Source organism: Aulonocara sp. 'chitande type north' Nkhata Bay, linkage group LG2, assembly GCF_057382095.1.
Source record: "Aulonocara sp. 'chitande type north' Nkhata Bay isolate Kocher_YH1m ecotype deep benthic linkage group LG2, A_spYH_male_GT1.1, whole genome shotgun sequence".
Taxonomy (NCBI): Eukaryota; Metazoa; Chordata; class Actinopteri; order Cichliformes; family Cichlidae; genus Aulonocara; species Aulonocara sp. 'chitande type north' Nkhata Bay.
This window is the reverse complement of record NC_141345.1, coordinates 25,954,367-25,975,833: the sequence shown is the minus strand read 5'-3', so window position 1 is coordinate 25,975,833 and position 21,467 is coordinate 25,954,367. Positions and strand designations below refer to the sequence as shown.

The 21,467-nt window shown below is 42.4% G+C and overlaps 3 protein-coding genes across 4 annotated transcripts; 1 reads left to right on the top strand and 2 right to left on the bottom strand.

Annotated features, from left to right (window-relative positions):
• The first annotated feature begins 2,207 nt into the window (after nucleotides 1–2,207).
• On the top strand, nucleotides 2,208–6,266 carry LOC147337975 (uncharacterized). Its single transcript, XM_086313332.1, has 7 exons — nucleotides 2,208–2,644; nucleotides 2,871–3,146; nucleotides 3,863–4,150; nucleotides 4,222–4,388; nucleotides 4,474–4,566; nucleotides 4,648–4,692; nucleotides 4,802–6,266. The coding sequence occupies exons 1-7, from the start codon at nucleotides 2,605–2,607 to the stop codon at nucleotides 4,964–4,966; spliced, it is 1,074 nt and encodes a 357-aa protein (XP_086169458.1). The 5' UTR covers nucleotides 2,208–2,604; the 3' UTR covers nucleotides 4,967–6,266.
• Nucleotides 6,267–7,633: 1,367 nt separating this feature from the next.
• LOC147337974 (uncharacterized) lies at nucleotides 7,634–11,233 on the bottom strand. 2 transcript variants are annotated; one of them, XM_086313320.1, is made up of 4 exons: nucleotides 10,158–11,233; nucleotides 9,729–9,788; nucleotides 8,618–8,720; nucleotides 7,634–8,314 (listed from the first exon to the last, which is right to left on the bottom strand). In XM_086313320.1, exons 1-4 carry the CDS (start codon nucleotides 10,359–10,361, stop codon nucleotides 7,959–7,961), a joined length of 723 nt encoding a protein of 240 aa, XP_086169446.1. In that variant the 5' UTR covers nucleotides 10,362–11,233; the 3' UTR covers nucleotides 7,634–7,958. The 2 variants fall into 2 exon arrangements, with proteins under 2 accessions (XP_086169446.1, XP_086169452.1); XM_086313326.1 differs by lacking the exon at nucleotides 9,729–9,788 and having other exon boundaries at nucleotides 10,158–11,229.
• A 139-nt stretch (nucleotides 11,234–11,372) lies between these two features.
• rnf20 (ring finger protein 20, E3 ubiquitin protein ligase) lies at nucleotides 11,373–20,844 on the bottom strand. The gene is made up of 22 exons (XM_086313314.1): nucleotides 20,688–20,844; nucleotides 20,143–20,323; nucleotides 19,958–20,026; nucleotides 19,749–19,847; nucleotides 19,511–19,658; nucleotides 19,233–19,418; nucleotides 19,002–19,117; nucleotides 18,688–18,834; nucleotides 18,532–18,606; nucleotides 18,324–18,443; nucleotides 17,842–18,021; nucleotides 17,633–17,768; nucleotides 17,415–17,536; nucleotides 17,145–17,301; nucleotides 16,676–17,003; nucleotides 15,956–16,073; nucleotides 15,628–15,777; nucleotides 15,332–15,544; nucleotides 14,972–15,097; nucleotides 13,907–14,047; nucleotides 12,944–13,048; nucleotides 11,373–12,065 (listed from the first exon to the last, which is right to left on the bottom strand). Exons 2-22 carry the CDS (start codon nucleotides 20,311–20,313, stop codon nucleotides 11,889–11,891), a joined length of 3,084 nt encoding a protein of 1,027 aa, XP_086169440.1. The 5' UTR covers nucleotides 20,314–20,323; nucleotides 20,688–20,844; the 3' UTR covers nucleotides 11,373–11,888.
• Nucleotides 20,845–21,467: the final 623 nt, after the last annotated feature.

Genomic DNA, 21,467 nt, shown 5'->3' with positions numbered 1-21,467 from the left:
CCATTTTTGGGAGCATTTCAAGTTGCTGTACATCAGTATAGCTGTTATAGCCCAAAATTAGGTAATATGTGTGCATTAAGTCTATAATAACTACATAAATTGCAAAAAAGTACAATACACTACAAAAAATTGAAAATCTTTTTTTTTTTTACATATATTTCTAGTTAGAGAAATTTAAGAAGTTTGTAAATACAAAAAAGTTGCACAAAATAGTTTCTAACAACAGGAAATTTATTTTGAGTGTCTTCACACCAATTTTTTATATACTGCTGGAAAAATGAAAATAAATATCATAATGCAAATTTGCAAAAATACAGCATGTACATCAAAATAAACTATTTTCAGCAGTGCAATTTGAGTTCTAAGCATCCCAGAAACTATTCAGAAAAGTATGAAGTCAAACATGACTTTTAAAAACACCAGTACAGGCTTATAAGGGCTCCGAAGGTAAAAAAAAAAAAACAACAACAACAAACTCCGACCGGTTTTAAAGGGTTAAAGCAGCAGCAGAGAGGTGTATGTCTGTTTGTGTGTGTGTGTGTGTGTGTGTGTGTGTGTGTGTGTGTGTGTGCGTGCGTGCGTGCGTGCGTGCGTGCGTGCGTGCGTGTGTGTGTGTGTGTGTGGTGCCACTGGATGGTGTCGCTATAGCAACCAGGCTCACACCTGCCTGCTTAATGAGCTCTGTCTGTCACATAACTGACCCCATATATATCTTTGCTATTTAGCGTTAACTCTGTTACAGCCAAAGCTGAATTGGGATATTATGTAAATCTACACATAAAGCTTCCATAAGTCACTCAAAGGGTACATGGATCTTAAGTGTATTAAAAGGAAATTTCACTCAAAACCAAAATGAGTCTTGTAGTGGCAGAAAAGCTTGGAGATTACCAAAGTAATTAGATTCTGTTTCAACTTCATTTTCTTAGAAGTGTTTCAAGATTAATCTAGAAATGTTGACTTAATTCTTAAAATTAAAGATGACAATAAAAGATATCCAAGATGAAAGTCAAGATACTATTTCGACTTTAATCTCAAAATTTCCAATTAATTCTCCAAAATAGTATTTCAATGAGAAATTCAACATACAAATTTGAGAATAAACTTGAAATACTATTTTGAGATTAAATTCAACTTAAATTCAAATTTAGCTTTTTTCTCAAAATAACATTTTAAAATTTGTCTTGAAATTTTGATTTCATTCTAAAAATAATAATAAAATAAATTCCCCTCTCGACTTCCAGGCCATACTTGGCACAGATGTTCCTGTATACTATGCTGGCCACTTGGATATGGCGTCCCATGTATGCCCTGCCTGTCAGCATCTTGCATCCTGCTATTATGTGCTGGATTAGCTCAGGGGCATCTTTACACAGTCTGCACCTGGGGCCTTGCCTAGTGTGATAGACCCCAGCCTCTATGGATTTTGTGCTCAGAGCTTGTTCCTGTGCTTCCAATATCCTTTGTGCTGACTTTAAGTCCAGCTTTATCCAGCCACTGGTAGGATTTCTGGATGTCAGTCACCTCCTCTATCTGCCGGTGGTACATGCTCTGCAGGGGCCTATCCTCCCATGATGGTTCCTCCTCTTCCTCCTTCCTTGTTTTTACTGTTTAGCTGGCACCTCGGGACTTGCCTGACTCTCTGCATTTGAAGCTTTCCTAGCAGCCTCTCCATGGTTCTCTATCTCTCTCTCTCTCTCTCTCTCTATCTCTCTATCTATGTAATTTGAACAATATTGTCAAATGTCAAACGTAATATTAACCGACTCCGTCCCTTCCTTACTCCCCATGCTGCTGCCATCCTTGTCCTTAGTCTTATTCATCTTACTGTTCCGTCCTCACACCTTATTACTATGGGGAACAGAGCTTTCAGTCGCTCTGCTTCCCGGCTCTGGAACTCTCTTCCTCCTGCACTAAGAAATATTGACTCCCTTTCTATTTTAAGACACAGCTCAAAACACATCTGTTTAAACTGGCTTATTCGCTTTAATGCTGATTTTATCTGTTGTCAAGCTCTGTTTTGTAATTTTAACTTATTTTATGTATTTTATGACAACTGTTCCTTTTATTAATTTTGTTTTTTGTAAGGTGACCTTGGGTTTTTGAAAGGCGCCCTCAAATAAAATGCATTATTATTATTATTATTATTATTATTATTATTATTATTATTATTATTATTATTATTATTAAATGTATTAATAACAACAACAACAATTAACCTTTAATAAAAAATATTATTATTGTTCGTGGACCTAACAGCCCCTCGCCAATCTTTTATCGAACTGAGGGGCTGAGGCCGAGTCACACCGAACCCTCTTGTTCGATATTTTAACAATAATTTCCGTAAAACCCTTAAACGCATCACTAGTGCGCTAAAGGAAACGCCCTTTGGGTGGGCTTACAAAATGTTTCTCCGTTTTGCGACTTTAACAGCGTACCGGCGCGTATTAACTTTGTAACCTTCTTCTACTACCCATGTATTTATGTAGGGTAGGTGTAATATGAAGTCTATATACTAAAAGAGGTACAAATGAACCCCAAACGCAGGGTGCTTTGTGCCTAACTGTTTATTCGAGACTCGGAATCTCTGAATCCCTGCACATCATCATGATCTTATTGCTGCTTCTAGTTGCCAGTCTTGGTGTTGGTAAGTAAGGAAGCTCATTTCCACGTTAGTAAAGCAGCTTTAATAATGCTGAAGTCTGGGACTCAGCATCAGTGCTCAGGATCACCCTTTATTATTGTATTTAAGTGCAATTTTCTTAACTCTGATAACACGGTATAATTATGAACATGTCAATGTAAATATGCCAGAATTAGCAAAAGTAATTTGCAATAACAACATACATTAATAATTTTTCTCTCCTCTCCAGGCCTTGAAAATGTTGAAAATTATGAAGTGGAGTATGGAAACAGATTCAGGATGAGGGTGTCAAGAAGGGTTCACTTTATCGAGTTAATCCCCAAGAACAAATCAGAAGGGACGATCTTGTGGGAACGTGACGAAGATCAGCCCAAAGAGGGCAGTAGATGGAAGATGACTGAGACCTTATATACCATCAGTTCTTTAGCCCAAAAAGACAGTGGCCGCTACATATTCAAAGACAACTATGGGGAATTGATGCATGCGAAGATCATTGACGTAAAAGGTGTGGATCTTTTTAGTCCTTGATTTATCTAATGTTTTTTTTCTTTTTCTACAGGTGTGCTAAACTTTTACCACAAGCCTATAGTTAGATTGACCTACAAATCAATGAGAGCGTAACACTACTGTAACAGCACATTTAAAGTCTCTAAAGCCAAACTGCGGTATATAACAAATATGCATTTAGTTAAGTCATATAGCTCTATACTCTGTAAACTGGATTTTATAAAGTCCACCAGAGCAATGCAAATCTAAAGCTCAGTAAAGGACATATGGGTTGGTTCGTTTTAAGCCTTTTTAAAAGGACAGGTTCTGGTTTTATGGAGATTCTCACAGCTCATCTTCAGAAGCATCATACACGACAGTAACTTAATTTTCCTTAAATCGGACACAAAACCCCCCAAAAAACTTACACCACGAACCAAGACAAAGTTGAACACATCATATACTTAAAAACCCCGTCCACTGCAGGGGAAATCACCATGTGCAACTGAGGGGGAAACGTTGATAAAAGTCCTATAGACACCCTACAATGAGTTGAAATATTAACTTGTTATTTATTTCTCCATATGTAATTTTTGTCATTTGTATTGTGTCACTTTGTATGTCCCTCACGATTTCCCGTCATCAACCCCTCCCCTAGAGCTGCCCCTGCTTCCTACAGATTCCTCATGCATTAGTGCATTAACTTAAAAATCACTTTAATATTTTCTTTATCAGAGGTCACAAAGAGCTATACCCTGGAGACTAATCAAGTCCTGAACATCACTTTTGATCTGGAACCGCACTCCTGCAACATTTACTTCTTCCCTGGCGAAAACAGTAAGACTGCGATAGTCCTTAAGGGCAGACTGCAGCATGATTTGAAACAAGTGGATTGCGTGGGGTTTGAGCTTTTAAAGCCATGTGGGATTGTACACAAGGCCATCCAAAAGACATGCAGTGGACGGTTTGAAGTCAGAGATGATAATGATGACAAAGCCTTGGTAGTTTTCCTGGAAATGGAAGGTAAATAAACTAAGATCATTTTCATTATACAGTATAGTTTGCTTTGGGCTGATTAACAGACTTTGTTTCAGAGCCACAGTTCAGTCAGGCTTACCTCGGTATTGGTGGTGGTGCGTTGTTCTTCACACTGTGCTGGTGTTGCTGCAAGTACTGCTGTTGTGGTGAGAGATCCTCAGCAAAGGAGAACTCAGAAGCAGCTGCAGAGAATGATAGCGAGCCTGCTGTGTATTACCATGAGGTGAACATGATCTGCTATTTTTTTGCTTTTTGTGTATTTATTTTTTTTAGTTGTGTTTATATTGTCTGTTTAAATCGAACTGCAGTTTGAGCCTGTGGGTCCGGGATCAAACCAGCACTGTGAACTCTCTAATCCACCCAACACTGATGAGGCTCCTGATGCTCCAGTTGACCTGCTGGTTAGTGTATGAACTCAACTCCTGAGCCATTTTTATTCTCCTCTCTTTCCTGCTATTAATGTGTGTTGTTGAACTCTGCAGATACACAGTTCTGCTGCTACGGATTCTCCACCTGCTTATTGTGAGGTGAGACCTAAGTGCATGTTCAATGCAGTTTTGAAACTTCTTTAAACTTAGAAACGAGACTTGGTTTAAAGGCTAAATGTGCAGTGACACGTCTGTCTTTTTCCTCCAGGTTACACCGCCGGCGAAGCAGGAAGAGGCTCCAACCATCACTCCCACCTCCGACCCTGAGCCACGGTTTGAATTGAAGGGGACAATTTTCAATTCTGGTCCGCCACTCAGCTCAGCCTCAACGTACTGTGATGTTTATACCTCAGAAAAATTCAACTTCTTCTAAAAGTCTTGATTTTGAACTGTGTTCTTTAGTACGGTGACGAAGGGATAATTTGACATTTCAGGGAATAGGCTTGCCTGACATCTTTGAGCCAAGAAAAAAAATGTTTTGTAACCACTGGTACATTTACAAATTTATGTTTCTACAGATAGTTTTTTATGGATAAAAAAAACCTTAGAACCAAAAACATTTTGAAGCTTGTGTCTTCACTGCTGCCTGCTGTAGTTCCATATTCATCAAGGAGAAAGAAAATATGTATTTTCGGATTTTCCTCTGTCTTTTTGTTTTTTATGTTGTGATTTTTAAGGGATACGGCACATTAATTAACACTACTGTAAATACATTTTTCTGTTCTCTATAGTTCTGTCAGGAATACGTTATGCATTACAGACCACTGTGAATGTGATATTTTCAGGGAAGATATATGCAGTAGGCACGTTGCAAAAACTGAGGTTTTACAGTTAAATGTGGAATCTGAGTCATATTAACTTAAATAAGGGAACTGTTTTTAGCTCCTGAGAAAGATGCATTCACAGTTTGTATGAAATGTGAGACTGCTAATGAAGACGCTTATTTTAGACTTTTTTGTTATTGTTGCTTGTATGAAGAGTTCATATCTTAGTATTTAATCATATCTTGTACACAAAAAGCAAACTTAGAAATGCAAGGGCCATCAATATGGAAATATTTCTATGCTTTACCAAAGACCTACCCTCCTGACATGTGGTTTATGTTTTGTTTTTATATATTTGATGTATTTGTGTCCATATGTGGGAACTTTTGATCTGTTACATTTAGTTACAAGTGCAATACCCCTTCATCCTGTGAAAGTACTGTCGATTGTGTGTATTGTGTGTATGTTATTTAAGCACTTTCTGAGAAGACTATATGCTGTAAAACCTTTTAAAAAACCCTTATGGACATATCAGCATGTATTTAGACATCTGTTACATTAAAGCTAGCATTATCCTACCTCTACAACTTGTTTGGTATTTGCATTTGTTCCCCTGCACAGTTTACCTTCACTAATACTTAAAGCACCTCCAACAGTGTCACTAGAGAGCCAAAAGCCCATCCAAGCACATAAATTCCTTTCTGCCATAGCAGCTGGTTCACAGAAGACAGGAAGCAGAGCAGGACTATACAACTGAGGCTTTTCTGTCTTGAGAAGAAAAACAACAGAACCTCAGACCTGTCTGACACGCACAACAAGTAGTCCTGTGTAGAGACATTTAAAAAGGTTTATCAGCTCATGCTTTAAGAACTGGAGTATGTGTTCAAACTAACTTTGTAATAGCAGAAGAAACACACAAAATAAAACTCTAAGCACTAAAACCTCGTGTGACTCATTTAATTTCTTAAAGTTACTTAAAATTAATATGTTTTTGTTTAGCCTTTTCCCACAATAATTGGCAATCTCTGTGTAGGTTATATCAGAGACGTGGGAATCCTATAAAGGCTATAGTATGTATGCTATTGTGTAACAAAAATGTGAAAATATCCACTTCCATTCTTTCACAGCTTGAGTTAGGGTTTGTTTTGCTTTTTAAGTTTTTGGGGAAGTGTAACTAGAAGATTTTCTTTTAAGTAACTAAGAAAAGTTTGGAAGGAGTTGCAAAATCTGCATTTATCTGTGTTTTGGACACGTGGTGAACATATGCCCAATATTTAACGCTCTCTAAATTCTGTTAAGGGAAACAGCTGGCTCTTTAGGTGCTCTAAAGTGTTCATAAGCTAGCTGCTGAATCGGTTTGCCATTTCTGTATAATTAAGTGAAGTTGTGGCCTGGGAAATCCAAATGCATAAAAAGGGTTGCAGAGCTGTGAGAGGAAGAGCTGGTGTCTAATTCTTGCTTTATCCTTTTAATCTTTTAAAAGAAATTCATTTTAGATACATTTAGCTGCAACACTCTATCAGTTTCCTCCTTTTTTCACTAATGTGGTGAGAAAAAAAAGGTTGATTTCACAATAGAATTGTATCTGGTCTGCTTGGCACTCCACCAAAGAACAGCGTAGGAGGATTTTGACTATTGATGGTGAAGGGGAGCAAGCAGAAGTGATAATTTTGGCACTGAGGTCAGGTTGCTCCATTCCCTTGATGTGACAGTGGGGGTGGAGATTGGTGGTAAGAACCCAAAGGATTAAAAAGCTTCCAGATGACAGAGCCGTTGGGACCCAGCCTGGCAGATGGGAGTGAAGAGGCATGGCTGTAGCTAATTGAACATAAGTCATCAAATATAAGATGTGTTGCTTGATGCTTGTGCTTATGAAGCCTAATCTAAGATGCCATCAGTGCATGGAAGGTTCTCAATCAGGATAGCTGCATGATTACGCTGGGTTACGCTGGTCTGGCAGTTGGTCAACCACTTCAGCCCAGACAAAAATATCAGTTGGATTGGCTGCTGTAATGGACTTTCCCTTAGTGATACCAGAAGGTCAAAGATTGTACTTTTGCATCTCAATGGTTCACCATTCATCATTCTTTGATGGTTGACCCCCAGGAATGTGTACCAAAGGAACAGAATACGTTGCTTTTTTGCACAGTGCTTGCAAAGGAAACAACATTTTCATTTAGCTCAGTTGTCACTGTGGAAACTGTGGTCATGGTAAGCAGCTGGCAGAAATGCACACAGAGTTTGCATGACTGAAGCTTTTCTCTTTGAACTGAAAATTTTGTAAAATATTTTATTGTGTTTGAAATGGTGCAACAGACAGGGCAGAAAAGGACTGTTATGATCTCATTTATGGAATTATTTCCTGTATGCACAGTCATTTTTTTTCTTGTGTAGCCTTTCAATACATTTTGTTTGTCATAGTAAACAAGTTTCATGTGGCTTGATTGCAGACGAAAAGAACATTTTTGATTAAAAATCCCAGAGATTACTTTATTACCCATATCTCACACAAACAGGCTGACAGAAATCAGTTACTATTTTTCTTAACTTGCATTGCCATCACCTTTGTCCATCTTAACTCCTGTCTGCCTTTTCTCATCACTACTCCTTTTTCTTACTCTCTACTGCGTTCACTCGGCCCTCCAGGCGCCTCAGTCGATCCTCCACAACAAAAGACTTTTCAGAGCTCGAAGTGAGCAGCGTCAAAAAGACGCATACCAGCACTAAGCCAGCCAGTCGAACTGCCGTGGTGTCTGCGGACACTTGCTTATCAGTCACTATCAGTCCAAAAAACCAGAGTCCCAAGACAGTTTTGATAATCCAGAAGACCTGCTTTATCGCACCAATCAGCAGACGCAGAACGATGGACAGCAACCAGTAGCCAATGAGGGCCACCAGACCCCACTGGGCGACTGCCGTCACACCCTCTGGAGTGAAGTGGGGCAGTTTCAGTGTAGCTGTGGAGGGAGGAAATCCAGCTTAGCCGTGTTGTTAAAAAGAATAAAGCTTGAAAATACTTTCTGTTACACAGGAAGCAACAAGAGCAAACACTTACAATTAAAAAGGAGTGGCTTACAAATTGCCCGGAGGGAGAGGCAAGTCTGCATATTTTCACTTGCATTTTTTATTGCCATGGATTCAACTTTACGTGAGCACACACACACACACACACACACACACACACACACACACACACACACACACACACACACACACACACACACACACACACACACATAGGGGCTCATCCTGCTACCCACCATCAAATCCAGTGACTCTGAGGATCTCTGTGACGTAAACAGCGATGACATTCAGGCCGCTGGCAGCTCCTTCGGCCAGGAATCGGATCACCATCTCAAAAAACTGGAGTGGTGTGCAAGGAGGGTGGAGACATGCTTTACATTTGTTATTACACAAGGCCACAATTAAGTAACATGGCATACTGGCCAGACTGAAAACCATGCAGAGAGACGACAGAAGACAATGTGCAGGCAGTGTGATTCATAATGCTGACAGGAGCAGCTGGTACAAACTCACTGATCGCATTCAGCTGGGAACTTTAATAGCCCTTATGAGCGGCATCTTAAGATAGAAGATGTGCCGACTTGGACAAACAGCTGTGCGTGCTGGTGACAGCTGGACAGCACCCCTCTCTATTCCTGTGCACCCTCCACCACCGACTCACAAAACAACACACACACAGACACAGTACTGCAAGGTCAAGGGGAGCCCAGCGAGTTGGACGCATATCTAATCTGCACCTGTTGCACTACACAAGGCCACAAACTTAAGAACTTCATGCCAGTGTCTGTGTAACTCATAAACAGGTGTAATAACCTTCTATTGGTTTTAATTTCCAAAACTTTTAAAGCTTTCATAACTGTAAAATCGGGCTTATTTACTTATTACACTATTATACCAAAGATTTTGCTCTTTTACACTGATTTTACTGGGAACTATCAGCACAGCGTCCAGATCTTTTGTTTAGCTTAAATCTGAAGTTGCAGAAACAGGCTTTATTTTCAGTTTGACTGCATGCGGGAAGTTAACTCACACATTCAGACACACTAGGTGATTCATGGTGAACTACTAATGCACAATGACGTTTCCACACACACACACACACACACACACACACACACACACACACACACACACACACACACACACACACACACACACACACACAAAAGCTCACAAGTAAAGTGAGCCCTTACATGCAAATATCACTGTACTGAAACACACAGCTTCTCTACTCTCAGCGCTATATGGTGTAACACGACATGGGGCTAAACTGAACCAAGTGAGTGGGCTCTGTTTAAGGCACCATGTCAGGGCAGCACGATGGAAACACCCAGGAATGTTGCTTACCATGGCCAATGTACCGACGTTCTCCTGACCAAGCAATGACTCAAGAAACAACACTGCACTCTGAGGGAAAAGGGAGCCACCAGTAGTAGAAGGAGCAGGGAGGCGGAGATGAGCGTGTGGAAGAGTGCGAAGGGGTGAGGAGAAGACACAAAAATGAGGGCAGAGAAGATGATGGGGGATCAGGAAGGGAGATTATCAAGTTGAAGAGCACATGGAGGGGAATGCGTGTGTAGAGGGTGAAGTGATGGGTGGAGAAAGGTTAAAGAGAAAGGTTGGAGCTTTCAGAATTAGTAATCGGGTACAGTTAAGCACAGAGCGAGAATACTGAGAGAATAGTGAAGTTAGACCACCGCATTTTAACAATTCAAATCCACTTTCTGGTGCAAGGAGGAAAAGAGCGTTATCCCGCGGTGCACCTCCCCTCTTTACCTCAGCAGCTGATCGTATCACGCTGGTTCCCACTAACGACTCCGCGTACCGGTGGATCTCCTGGCAGGTTCCCGTGAAAACGGTACGCAGGGTAACCACCGATGGGCTGTCCGCCTTGGCCTGCTCAGCCCGAGCTTCGGCTCCAGCCCAGGCCACCGTCAAGCCGAGAGCCAACACACAGATAGTAAGAAAAACCCGAGCCATGGCACATCCACTGCGCTCTCAGCCCAGACGCACGGAGTCACTGAAAGGAGGTTTGAGAACAATGTGTGGAAAATGTGCCAAGTGAACGCGCACAGGTTCACGCTGCAGCTCAGAGCAGGTTGAGCAGCTCGTGTTCAGTGACTCAGACAGAAAATCACAGACTTAAAAATGGCTTCTGTTGGGAGCATTCGCTGACTGCACACCGAGTTTTAAATCAACATGTAGCACCAACAGGCAGAAGGACAGGCAGTAAGGCGCACGCTTTTAAAAATAAGACATTCAAGTGTAAAATTTGAAATTCAGATAAAACACAGGTTTAAAAATCCTTTCGGTTTCAGGAGGATATTATTACTATTGGTGTTTAATTATAAACTCTGGCTGCACTGCAAAAAATATCCAATCCTGGAACTCTGCGCTCCCCAAGGACGCTCCAGCTATATTTGGTAAGAAACCGTTAAAGGCTTAGATCCAGCAGCGATAGAGATATGAGATCATCAGTCAAAACGTAACGGAAAGTTACAGTTAAAAACAACAACAAAAAAACTCCCGCAGTGTATGAATCCAAAAGTGGTTTGTTTCCTGGGCAGATCTGCAAGAAAACGACCGAAACTCTGAGTGTGAGCTGGCCACGAGTCTCCTAAAGCCTCTTATTTCAGCTCTGAGCCCCACAGCGATCGAGGTTGGTGCTCCTTTGTCTCTGAACTTGCATCAAAATGCACTTCTGTGATGGATTATGTTGCATAACATTTAAAGAGTGAGAGAGCGAGAGAGAAAAAGCCCTTCGTGCCACCGTTCCCGTTCGGCACTCCCTTCCTTCCAGCGTTTCTAACGACCGTTTCCAGCGTGCAAACACGTCTGGGGCTTCGGGGAGGAGGAGCAGAGGGAGGAAAGAGCTCTGCTGAGCGGGGATAAACAGAGATTTGCACACTGGGACTTGTATTTTAATGCTGCAGGATCAAACGTTAAGACTTCACATGGTTTTAATAATAAAAAAACGAAGAAGAAGCGGAACAGTTTTCATGTAATTTTAATAACTAGCAGAACAGCAATTATACAGCACCAAGTCAGCTTGTTTCAGGGCAGCACTGAGCAAAAACAGGCAGATAAAAAAAAAAAAGAAAACGGCATTCACAGTGTACATACACACCAACATCCACAGCACTGCTGTTTCTCTGATAACTGGTTTAATGGGCTGCTTTCAAATGAGTGCACACAAACAAGCCTCTGTCTGCACCAGCATTAAAAAAAGAAAGTTAATTAGTGGACACTGGATGAGAGAAGCTTCGGTTATTGTTAAAATAAAACAACAACAACAACAAAAATCTTCAAAGCATCACTGCGGCCCACACAAAGCTGAAATCATCGACTGTCTCCTCACCAACAATCTCTTGCACATCAGAGTGTAAGGGAAGTACATAATTGGAGGAGGGGGCACGTGAGTGCCGTGCTGAGCCTTTTCCCCAGGCAGTGTCTCTACTCCAGCTCATCTCGCTGACCCGCTTCCTCACGAGTTTAGCTGCGTGGCTTTTAGCCGATGTAGATGCGATGGAAGTCGTTGGCCCCGAAGGCCGCGTTGCATTTGGGGCACTTCCTCTGGCGTGTGTCATAGCGCGTCTTAACGCACTCGAAGCAGAAGACGTGGAAGCACTTTGTCAGCACAGCATCCTTCACCCGGGAGTTGCAGCACGGACACGTAAGACGTGCCTGTAGAGAGAGAGAGAGACAAGGAACGGTTTGAACAATACACTGAAAAAAAACATTGTTTTTCTCGACTGAATGGTTCCTAATGAGTGGAAGTGAATATCTAGGGCAGGAGTGAAGCCCTCAAACCAGACTTAACACTCAACCACTCTCTTAGAAGAACAGAAATCCTGTAAAGCAGGTGTGTATCACTAAAGACTCAGATCATAATTATATGTACTGCCTCTGGGGATAAATCTGGACAAATGTGATCACAGGCCTATAGGAATCTGAAATTTGAGCAAGTCTGTTTTCTAACAGATCCACTGAATTCCAGTTGTTCTATTCTGTCCTCATAAAGACTCTGATCACACTCCCAAAAACACACTCAGCTATAACACCTGTCAGTGTATTTGTTTATGGATTTTGCTTGCAGCCATGAGACATTACTTATGTGTAACAGGAACTGCCTGTATTTTTTCCCACAGTTGGTGAGACTGTAGTTTGACCTCAGATGTTTTTCAGCATTAGAATCATAAAGTTATCAATGGTCATCAGATCAGAGCTAAAGGAGAAACTCTGCCACAAGGTTAGCCTCATTTTGTTTTTATAGTAAATAGGAAGTTATAGCTAGCAACCTGTGAGCTCAGATTAGCACAAAGACTGAACACATGGGGAACAGAAGCACAGGAGTTTATGTTGCTGTGCTTTATCTTGGTTGAGACTGGTAACTTCCCAGAGTGTCTAAAAGACATAACCTCCTGCGAATGCTGCAATTTCTACACTAAAGATGCAATACACACATCACTGAGCTTTAAGTGTTCTGGCAGACTCATCGGATCACCTTCGTTGAGAGCCAGGCTAGTCTGCTGCAGGACTTTATGCCAAGCTGAGGGTCTGACCTTATAATCATTTATTTCTTCATTTAGAATATCGTCTCCATTGCTGATTTTCTCGGCTGGCTTCTTGGCCTTCTCAATCTTTCTCCTCAGTTTGGAAATGTCCTCCTGAAAAAAAAACACAATGGGGAGATGTAACAGCTGTAAGTGACAGGAGACACTCCCTATATTTTGGGCTCATCTAACAACAGACTTTATGACTATAATAGTCTTATAGCCCTTTTGTACCGACTTGACTCGACTTTTCAGGGGTTTCCATTAGGTCATTTTTAATATCTGCTCTGCTGGGTTCCAAGCAATCTAAGACGATCCAAAAATGTGACATCAACAGACTGCATGCTGCTGATTGGCCAGTCAGTGGCGTCACTTAAAGAGTCATGAGAGCAACTCTTTCAAAAAACACCATGTTCAAACCACCGGGTGCAGATGTTTACCCTTGATTTAGCAGCAGGTATACCCTCGCTTCGACGTCCTTCTCTGTTGTGCCGCTTTTTGTCGCAGCTGCGTTGCTATAACAACTCCAGGCACCTTAAGGTGCTACTCGATCGCAATGGAAAACGATCAAAGCCGAGCCGAGTCCCATAGAGTAGAGTAAGTACTCGTGGAAAAGAGACTATTAAGTGGCATTAACAGTCATGTGAGAAGTTTTCACCGTTTCATTGGAGGGGGAAACATAATGGAAATATTGGAATTATAGAGGAAACAAATCCAATTAGGGATTAGAAAATATGTTGTGTATTTTGAGAAAAAGTCATCTCGAAAGTCTTATGACAGAAAATTAAATTGTTTTAAATCCAGTTTAGATTTATGGTACAATCTGATACAGGAGAGCTGTGGAGGATCAACATGTAGGGCTGTTTTCAGCAGTATAGTTAAAATTGCTTTAAAGTCTGTAATCCCAGTGCATATGATTATGTGACGGCATTTCAAACTGCCGTGTTTACTGAAACTTGGTGATTTGCGTACCTGTGCTCGTCGCGCATTGAAGGACTCCTTTTCCCTGGAGATGCTGTTCTCAACGACCTCCTCTCTGACCAGCTTCAGCCTCTGCTGAACCTGCTCCAGCTGAGTTCGCACCTCCTCCGAAAGCAAAGCCGACTCCTGAGCCTGAAGGAGGATGAGAGCTGTCAGTGGGGAAATTCTAATCCCATGCACTCCACTGTGCACACACAGTACAGCATGTGAAAGTGATTTTAGTTATTATTTACTTTAACTATGTACATCTAAATAGCATTAAGGAAGCTTAAATTCCTTAATAGGAGCTCATTTTGTAGCTCTGATTCTGCCCTCTTAGGGAAATTTGATTTACAGCATAGTCACAGGGCATTTTATCACATTATTTAAGCTTTACATATGATCAAGCACAATGTAAAGGCACTTTCTAGTGAGCTGAACCGGCTCTCCAGTGAAAGATGTATTGTTAGAAGCCTGCAGCTAAAAATCAATAGACAAGATTTGACTGCTCACAACAGTTTAGGAAGAAATCAAGCATTGGTGTGTTCTCCTCCTCCCCGTTACGTAGGAGGGCAACGCCTACATCAGTATGATCTGAGTGCTCGATAACATTTAGGATGAGCTGGTATATGAAATAAACAATAAAGATCATAAAATTTCCAGGGGGCAAATGTGCGCGGGGGTTCGTCAGGAAGCGATATGCCAGTTTTGATGTCAGCAGTGCCTCCACTCTCCAGCACACTGAGCAGATAAACCACAGAGGGTCTATAAGGTGCTGATTGTTGATCCATTTAAACACTGTGCAACTGTTGTTTGTTAAAAGTTGTTTCGCTGTAAGGCTCTAGGATTTTTTGGCACATCTTGAGAAGGTACCAAGGCAACATAACAATCTCAAAAACTGACTGCTCAGCTCAACAGGCTGGGCCTCCGATGGACTTCTGTTTCCTTCGAGGTCAGGTCAGACGAAAAGGCATCACAGTGAGTAGCCATTCGGAGTGGTTGCCATCCCTGGACAAGCAGGTTTTCTCCTGCCCTTCACCTCGGCTTTTATCCCCTTCATACGGAACAATATGTTACCTTGCGTTTATTCATGTCCAGGGCTTGTGTTCGAAGTGCCAGCTCCCTCTCAGCAGTGTTGATGGTGCCCTGCAGGAGGCGCTCCTTCTCCTCAAGCTTCCTCACCACCTGCAGCTGGGCATCGACCTGTAAGGTACAGCGCAAACAACGATTTCAAGAAATCCCTTTTATTTAAAAAAAAAAAAAAAAGAACAAAGCAGGAAACTGTTCAGCAGAAAATGTTTTACCATGTTTGTTACAAACCACTATGATGCACAGTGCATTAAAAGAAAGTAATTAACTATATTCAATTACTAATTAGCAATTAATCTACGCGTGGTGGGGGGCGCACATGGGTGCTGCAGTCGCCTTGTGCTTCACCTGAGTTTTTAAAGTAAGTAGCTGGTCGGCGAGCTCCTCCTTCTCCTCTTTCAGCAGCTTGTGGATCTGGTTGGACTTGATTCGCTCGCTCATCAGCTTGAAGTTGGCGTCGTCTTTTTCTCTGAGCTGCTGCATCAGGCGGATGTTCTGTTCCTGCATGTCCTCAAAAGCCTGGCCCGTCACGTCCATCTCGCTCAGCAGAGCGTCTTCCTCCTACAGGAGGAGGCGAGAGTGTTGGAAGAAAAGAACCAGGCAGAGGTATTTAAGAGTAAAAACTAAATTATGAGGTCCCGCACCTGTTTAGCTATGGACAGCTTCTTGTTGAGGATGTCGATCTGCTCCTCCACAGAACGGATCTTCCTCAGAGCCTCTTCATCAGCCATTTTCTTGCCTTCCTTCCTCTCCCTCTCCTCCAGCTCTCTCAGCCTCTGCCGCAGCTCCTCTGCCTGAAACCAGGACATTTATACGGGAAGCCCAAAGCACATTACTACCTGCTTCCATCCATCCATGTAAAAAAAATACATAAAAATCAAGCCAGAAACATCTTAGTGGACCAAACAGATTCACTTCCACTACTTTGCCGATCATGTTAACAAAACGCCTGCATTGTGCAGCGCTGATCACCTCAGACTTGGTCTTCTTCTCTGCAGCCATGAGCTGGACCTTGTCCCTCTGCTCCTTGGGTGCTGAGCGGTACATGTCCAACAGCAGCTTCATCTCCCGCTGGGACTCCTGGGCTTTCCTGCACAACCACAGTGAGAATATTTAACAAAACTATCACCTAAACGAACACACAACACACAGTTAAAGGAGTTTCTCAAGCTATGCTAGCTCCATATACAACAAAAAGACCGTTCCCCCATGTTTTACATGTCAACATTCTTTGTTTACCTGCTGTATAATGAAGAGCTCATCATTTAGTGAGTGCTACTGCTGTTGATTCAAAGAATCACATGACGTTTGCAGCCTGAAGCTGACCCGCAGAACAAAAGATCCACAACAACAATGAAAGTAAACATGTTTCCACTGTACTCTGACAACTGTGACATATGAAGCATATATATAATACTATAATATGAAAATATGAACACAAAGGTGTAACACTGAAATCAAGCCCTCCAAAATCAGATTGAGGAAACAAAAAATATGATAATGGGCTGTTTGAGTACTTACAGTTTACAATATTTTTCCAGCTTCCAAATTCTTGGTCATATGTCTCTTTATAATGTATAATTTTAATTTATGTGTGTGCAAAAAAAAAGAAAAGCAGAAAAAATCCTGCATGGATGAATAATCTCTGACACAGCTTAAAATAAATAAATAAAAATCACTAATGTATCTTACTTGAGTTCTGTGCGAACGATCTTCAGCTGCTCCATCTCCTTCCTCTTTGACCCTCCAACCATAGAGAGACGCTCCCCGGCCAACTCCTCTGCCTGGCTGCTGCTCCCTGGTTTCTCCTTCTCTTCCTTTATCATGCTGCTGCTACTGCTGCTGCTGCTCCCGCTGCTCCGGGTCGGCCTCTCCCTCTCCTTTTCCCTCTCTCTCTCTTTTTCCTCCTTCTTTATAATGTCCTTCTCTTTCTTTTCTTCCTTCTCTTTCTTCTCCTCCTTCTCCTCTTCCTTTATAGTTGCCTCGAGCTCTATACCAGACTCTGTTTTCACTGAGGCACCTGTAGAAAGACGATGCGAGAAAGCCATGGAGGAATTGTAAACTGGGACAGGCTAATTAGCGAAAAAATAAAAAGCTATCTAAAATAAAGCTACATAAAATGAGATCAGTTTTAGAATTAGTTAGCTAAGCTGGGAGTTACCTGTGCTGCTGGGTGTGGAGGAGCCGTTGTCAGGCTCCGTCTTGACCACAGGTTCCCCAGAAACAGCTAGCGTTGATGGAGAAGTCATATCCTCCTTCACATCCATCTCTGTGCTGGACTGAGATTGGAGGGGGGCGTTGCCCTTTGAAGCGCGAACCTATGAGGGTAACAGATTGTGCCATCATGTTCTGCTTCACTTCACCCAGAAGATGTGACTGTGAAAGCACGCCATCATTGTTTCATTTCTCTTCTTGCCTCCATCTCACTTACCTGGTTGAGCTCAGCTTGCGCTTCTCTAAGTCTCAACTTGTATTTCACCACCTCTCCCTTCATCTGTTGGTTGTGAGTTTGCAACGTGCTGATCAGGTGTCGCATCTCCCTATTAATGGGACCTGAATGAAGTAAGAGGAAGTCAAGGGTGAAGGTTTTGGTTCAAATACAAATAATGCATCTCATTCACTTTTAATGTCAAAACTTCCATCAGTTACCTGCTTGCTCATTGGCAGCAAGAGTCTGCTCAAATTCGATGCGCAGCATCTCATACTCTTTCCTGACCTGCGCCAGTGTGTCCTCCAACTGAAACACCTCTGTGCGCACCTTCCTCTGCAGAGTCACCTCATCATTCTGCACACAGAGAAGATGAGAGTAAGACGAGGTGTGACGAAGACAAACGAAACCGCCCAAACACACAACCTACCTCCATGTGCTCGAGCTGTCGTAGCCGTGCCGTCCTCGTGGTGTTGAGTCGAGCGCGTGTCTCATCTAACTGAGCCTTGAGGATCAGAGACTCGTTGTAGAGCACAGAAAACTGTGACTGCAGACAGCGATACTCTGCGGTTTCTTTCACCAAGCTTTCAGCTCGGTTCAGCAGCTCCGTCTGAGCAAAACAGAGGTAATGAGAAAAGTCAACAAAACGGAGAGAAAAATATTAGCTGATGAATAATTTCCATCACATTTTTGAGGTTCATCAGAAAGACTCTGGTGTAAAAACTGACTTCATTTCTGTTACACTCATGTGAATCCACTCATTTTTAATTAGCTTCAAGTAAAAAGCATTTTTACACGATGGTAAATTAGCAGTTTGGTTGTTTGGTTTCATGAAAGTGGACTTTAAAAGTGCTCATGAATCACAAGCAACTAAAACAAATGTCAAAGCAATGCTGCGTTCAGTGTGAGCACCTTCATGCTGCCGTTCTCCTGCTGAACATTTTGCAGGTCTTGCTCGAGCTTCTGCAGCTCGATGAGACGATTTTCCGCCAGCTCTCTGTTCTCCTCCAGCTCACTGTTCATCTCCTCAAACTGTGTCAAGGAAAAGTACAAAAATGCTCACGCTATAGTTTTTTTGCTGTCCAAAAAGCTGCTCTTTAACTTTAAAAGGGAATCCTACCTTTCTCTTGTTAATAGTGATGGTCCCACACACACTGCTGGCCTCTCCACACACTTTGTAGCCTTTGCTGTTTACCTGGAGTACACAGGAAGTGTTACAACATACAAATAATCTCCTGACATTTCCCTGCTTCTAATCAGCCTGCGCTATCCTCACCCTCTCCAGTATCTCGATCAAGTGTGCGTTCAGTCTGTTTTCCCGCCGGCGGATCTTCTCCATGTCCCACTGCAACTCCTCGATCAAAGCCTGCACCTCGCTGACACGCTGGTCGGCCTTGTTAGCCGCCCGTGCCAGAAGCCGGGACTAAGCGACACAGAAAAAACCCAAAGAATTAACTACTGAGAAAAAAAAAATCAAGTCTTTATGACCAAATCATTCAAGAAGTTTATATTATCTTCAAAACAAGTGTTTAAAAAGTGTAAAAGTTAGTTGGATCTGAGGATTAATCCAGTTCAAGACGCAGTTCATACCTCGCTCGTCATGTGTGTGTACTTCTGTTTGAGGTCCTCCGTCAGCTGTTGAAGCCGCTCGTTTTCACTGGTCAGGAGAGTGTTCAGTTTGGATGCTACCACCCACAGACTGCCCCCTGGAATGAAAAGCAACAGCATCACATTTAAAGAAAACCTGATGCACGCACATTTAATCTCATTGTCTCACTGAAAAACTCTCTTCACAGAAAACGTCAAAACATTGAATCTCACCAGCTCCAGAGTCCAACTCAGCCTTGAGCTGAGCCACGGTGCTTTTCAGAGATTCATAGATCTCCAGCACACGGGTAGCCTGCTTCTGGCTAGACTCCACCCTCTCCTGAAGCTCTGCCTCCATCTCCTCACTGCTGCTGCTAGCCAGCGTGGCCAGGAAGGAGTTGTTTGTCTCTCCTTGGTGGCCTGGATGACAGCCACATAACAGATTCCGTTTTTGGGTTTTTTTAACGTCACTGCTTTCAAAGTGATGATTCGTTGGTAAGTTCTGTTCTTACCTCGGTCCTTGGCTCTCTCCTGGTTGGAGTCGCCATCGGGTTCTGGAGTTTCTGGCTTCAGGCTCCGCCCCTCACCCGTTGGAGATTTCTCAGGCTCACTGCTTGCTTGGTCGTAACGCCTGATGATCAGCCGAATGTTTTCATCAAACTGAAAGAGACCAAACAGCATAATAATTTGGAATTTTACATCTTCATACAGAAGATATTTGTTAATGATCATTTTTGACAGAGGGGTCACCTGGTTCCAGTATCTGTTCAGGATCAGAAGACTGGCATCATCTGTTGCTTGCCGGGTCTCCAATCTCTCAATTCGCTCTCGAAGTTCATCCTCAATCACCTGCACGCAACAAGATAACAGATCAAAAGCTTTTAGATTAACAAGACAAGAAACAAGTGCAGCTTCTACAGTCTGATGAGGTAGAAAACAACACCGGGGAATGAATTTACCTGTCTTTGATCGAGAGATTCTCCCAACTTTCTGTTCTTAGTCTGGAGAGCTTTGATGTCTTGTTCTTCCTAAAAAAGATTTGATTGAAACATGACTGCACAAAGAAGAAAACTTATCCACAATACGAGAAGACGGTTGCTAATAGATATATTAAGGGTAGAGTGGATAATAGATGAGGACTCACAGAGTTGGACACCCCTCCCAGTTTAATGACAGTCTCCACCGCGGTGCTCCCTCCGGCCGCGGCGCTGACTCCGGCACCTCCGTCCTCTCCTTCACGCTCCCTGCGCTTCTCTGGCGGCGCACCGGAGGACGAAGGGCCGCTGGGGTCGGCAGGACGCTTTTGCCCCGACATCGTCGGACTCCTGAAACAAATACAGGAATAAAAAAATTCTCATTCTAACCGGAGGAAACTGTGTGTCTCAAATGAAAGTAACTGGGTAAACGACAAAGCCAGCTAGATCAAATGATATCAGGTAACTCTCTCAGTGCTTATTCTGATACTATATCGCCCAAAGAGATGGGAGGAGGAAAGAAACAAACCCAAATGACCTCGTAACATTTCAATTCACCAACAGTCTGATTAAATGAGTGACTGTAAGGTTAGGAGAACGTTAGCCATTTGCTAACGCCAGCTTTAAATGCCGATCAACTTCATTCTGATCCTGTACTTTGGTGCAACTACTCTGTAATACTGTCAACAACAGCTACAGCTAATAGAAACCTTACCGCTTTTAACGTTAAGACTTTTAAGCTATTAACTGAATCTGTCTGTGGATGTTGATGTTGCGGCTCCCTGGCTCTCGGAAACGGAAGTTTCCACAGTCATGATGGATTAAAGCTAACTTGGCAGTGCGCCCCCTGCTGCCACGGAGGGCGCAAATTCACCAAAGGGACGCGTCCGGCTTCTTCTTCTTTCTCTTCTTTGTGCTTATTGGCGGATGGCAAACAACGAACTGGTGCATTGCCGCCACCAATTGGTATGGAGTGTGAACCGAATCCTCACTAAAGTATTCGATCCTATCATGCAAATTTTAATTAAAAATCGCCTGATAACTTTCTAAGTAAATCAATGAAATCCAATTTTATAAACCCATCGTCCTTTCTTTTTGCCATCTCTCCGTCATTTTCTGTTTTAATATATTTCTTATTTCTTTTTTTTTCTTTCTTTCTTTTTTTTTTTACCAAAGCTGATAATTAACTCCACTAATCTTTTTCCAGTGGCCTCATTTTCAGCATTATCTGCCACTTCATTTCCCCTGACATCATAACGTGCTGATATCCATAAAAAGTTCATTAATAGTCCCGTCATCCTTACTCTGTATAGTGTTTGTTGGATTTCTATTGGGATGTATGTATGTGTTGACCCAGGGTGAGATCTAAAACCTGCAGAGCACGGGCCCTCGAGGCCTGGAGCTTGACACCCCTGCTCTAGATTAACGCTGCTTGAGCTTTATGTTCAGGCTTCGTCTCCCTGCCCGTTTTTCCCCTGCACTAGCTTGTTCCGCC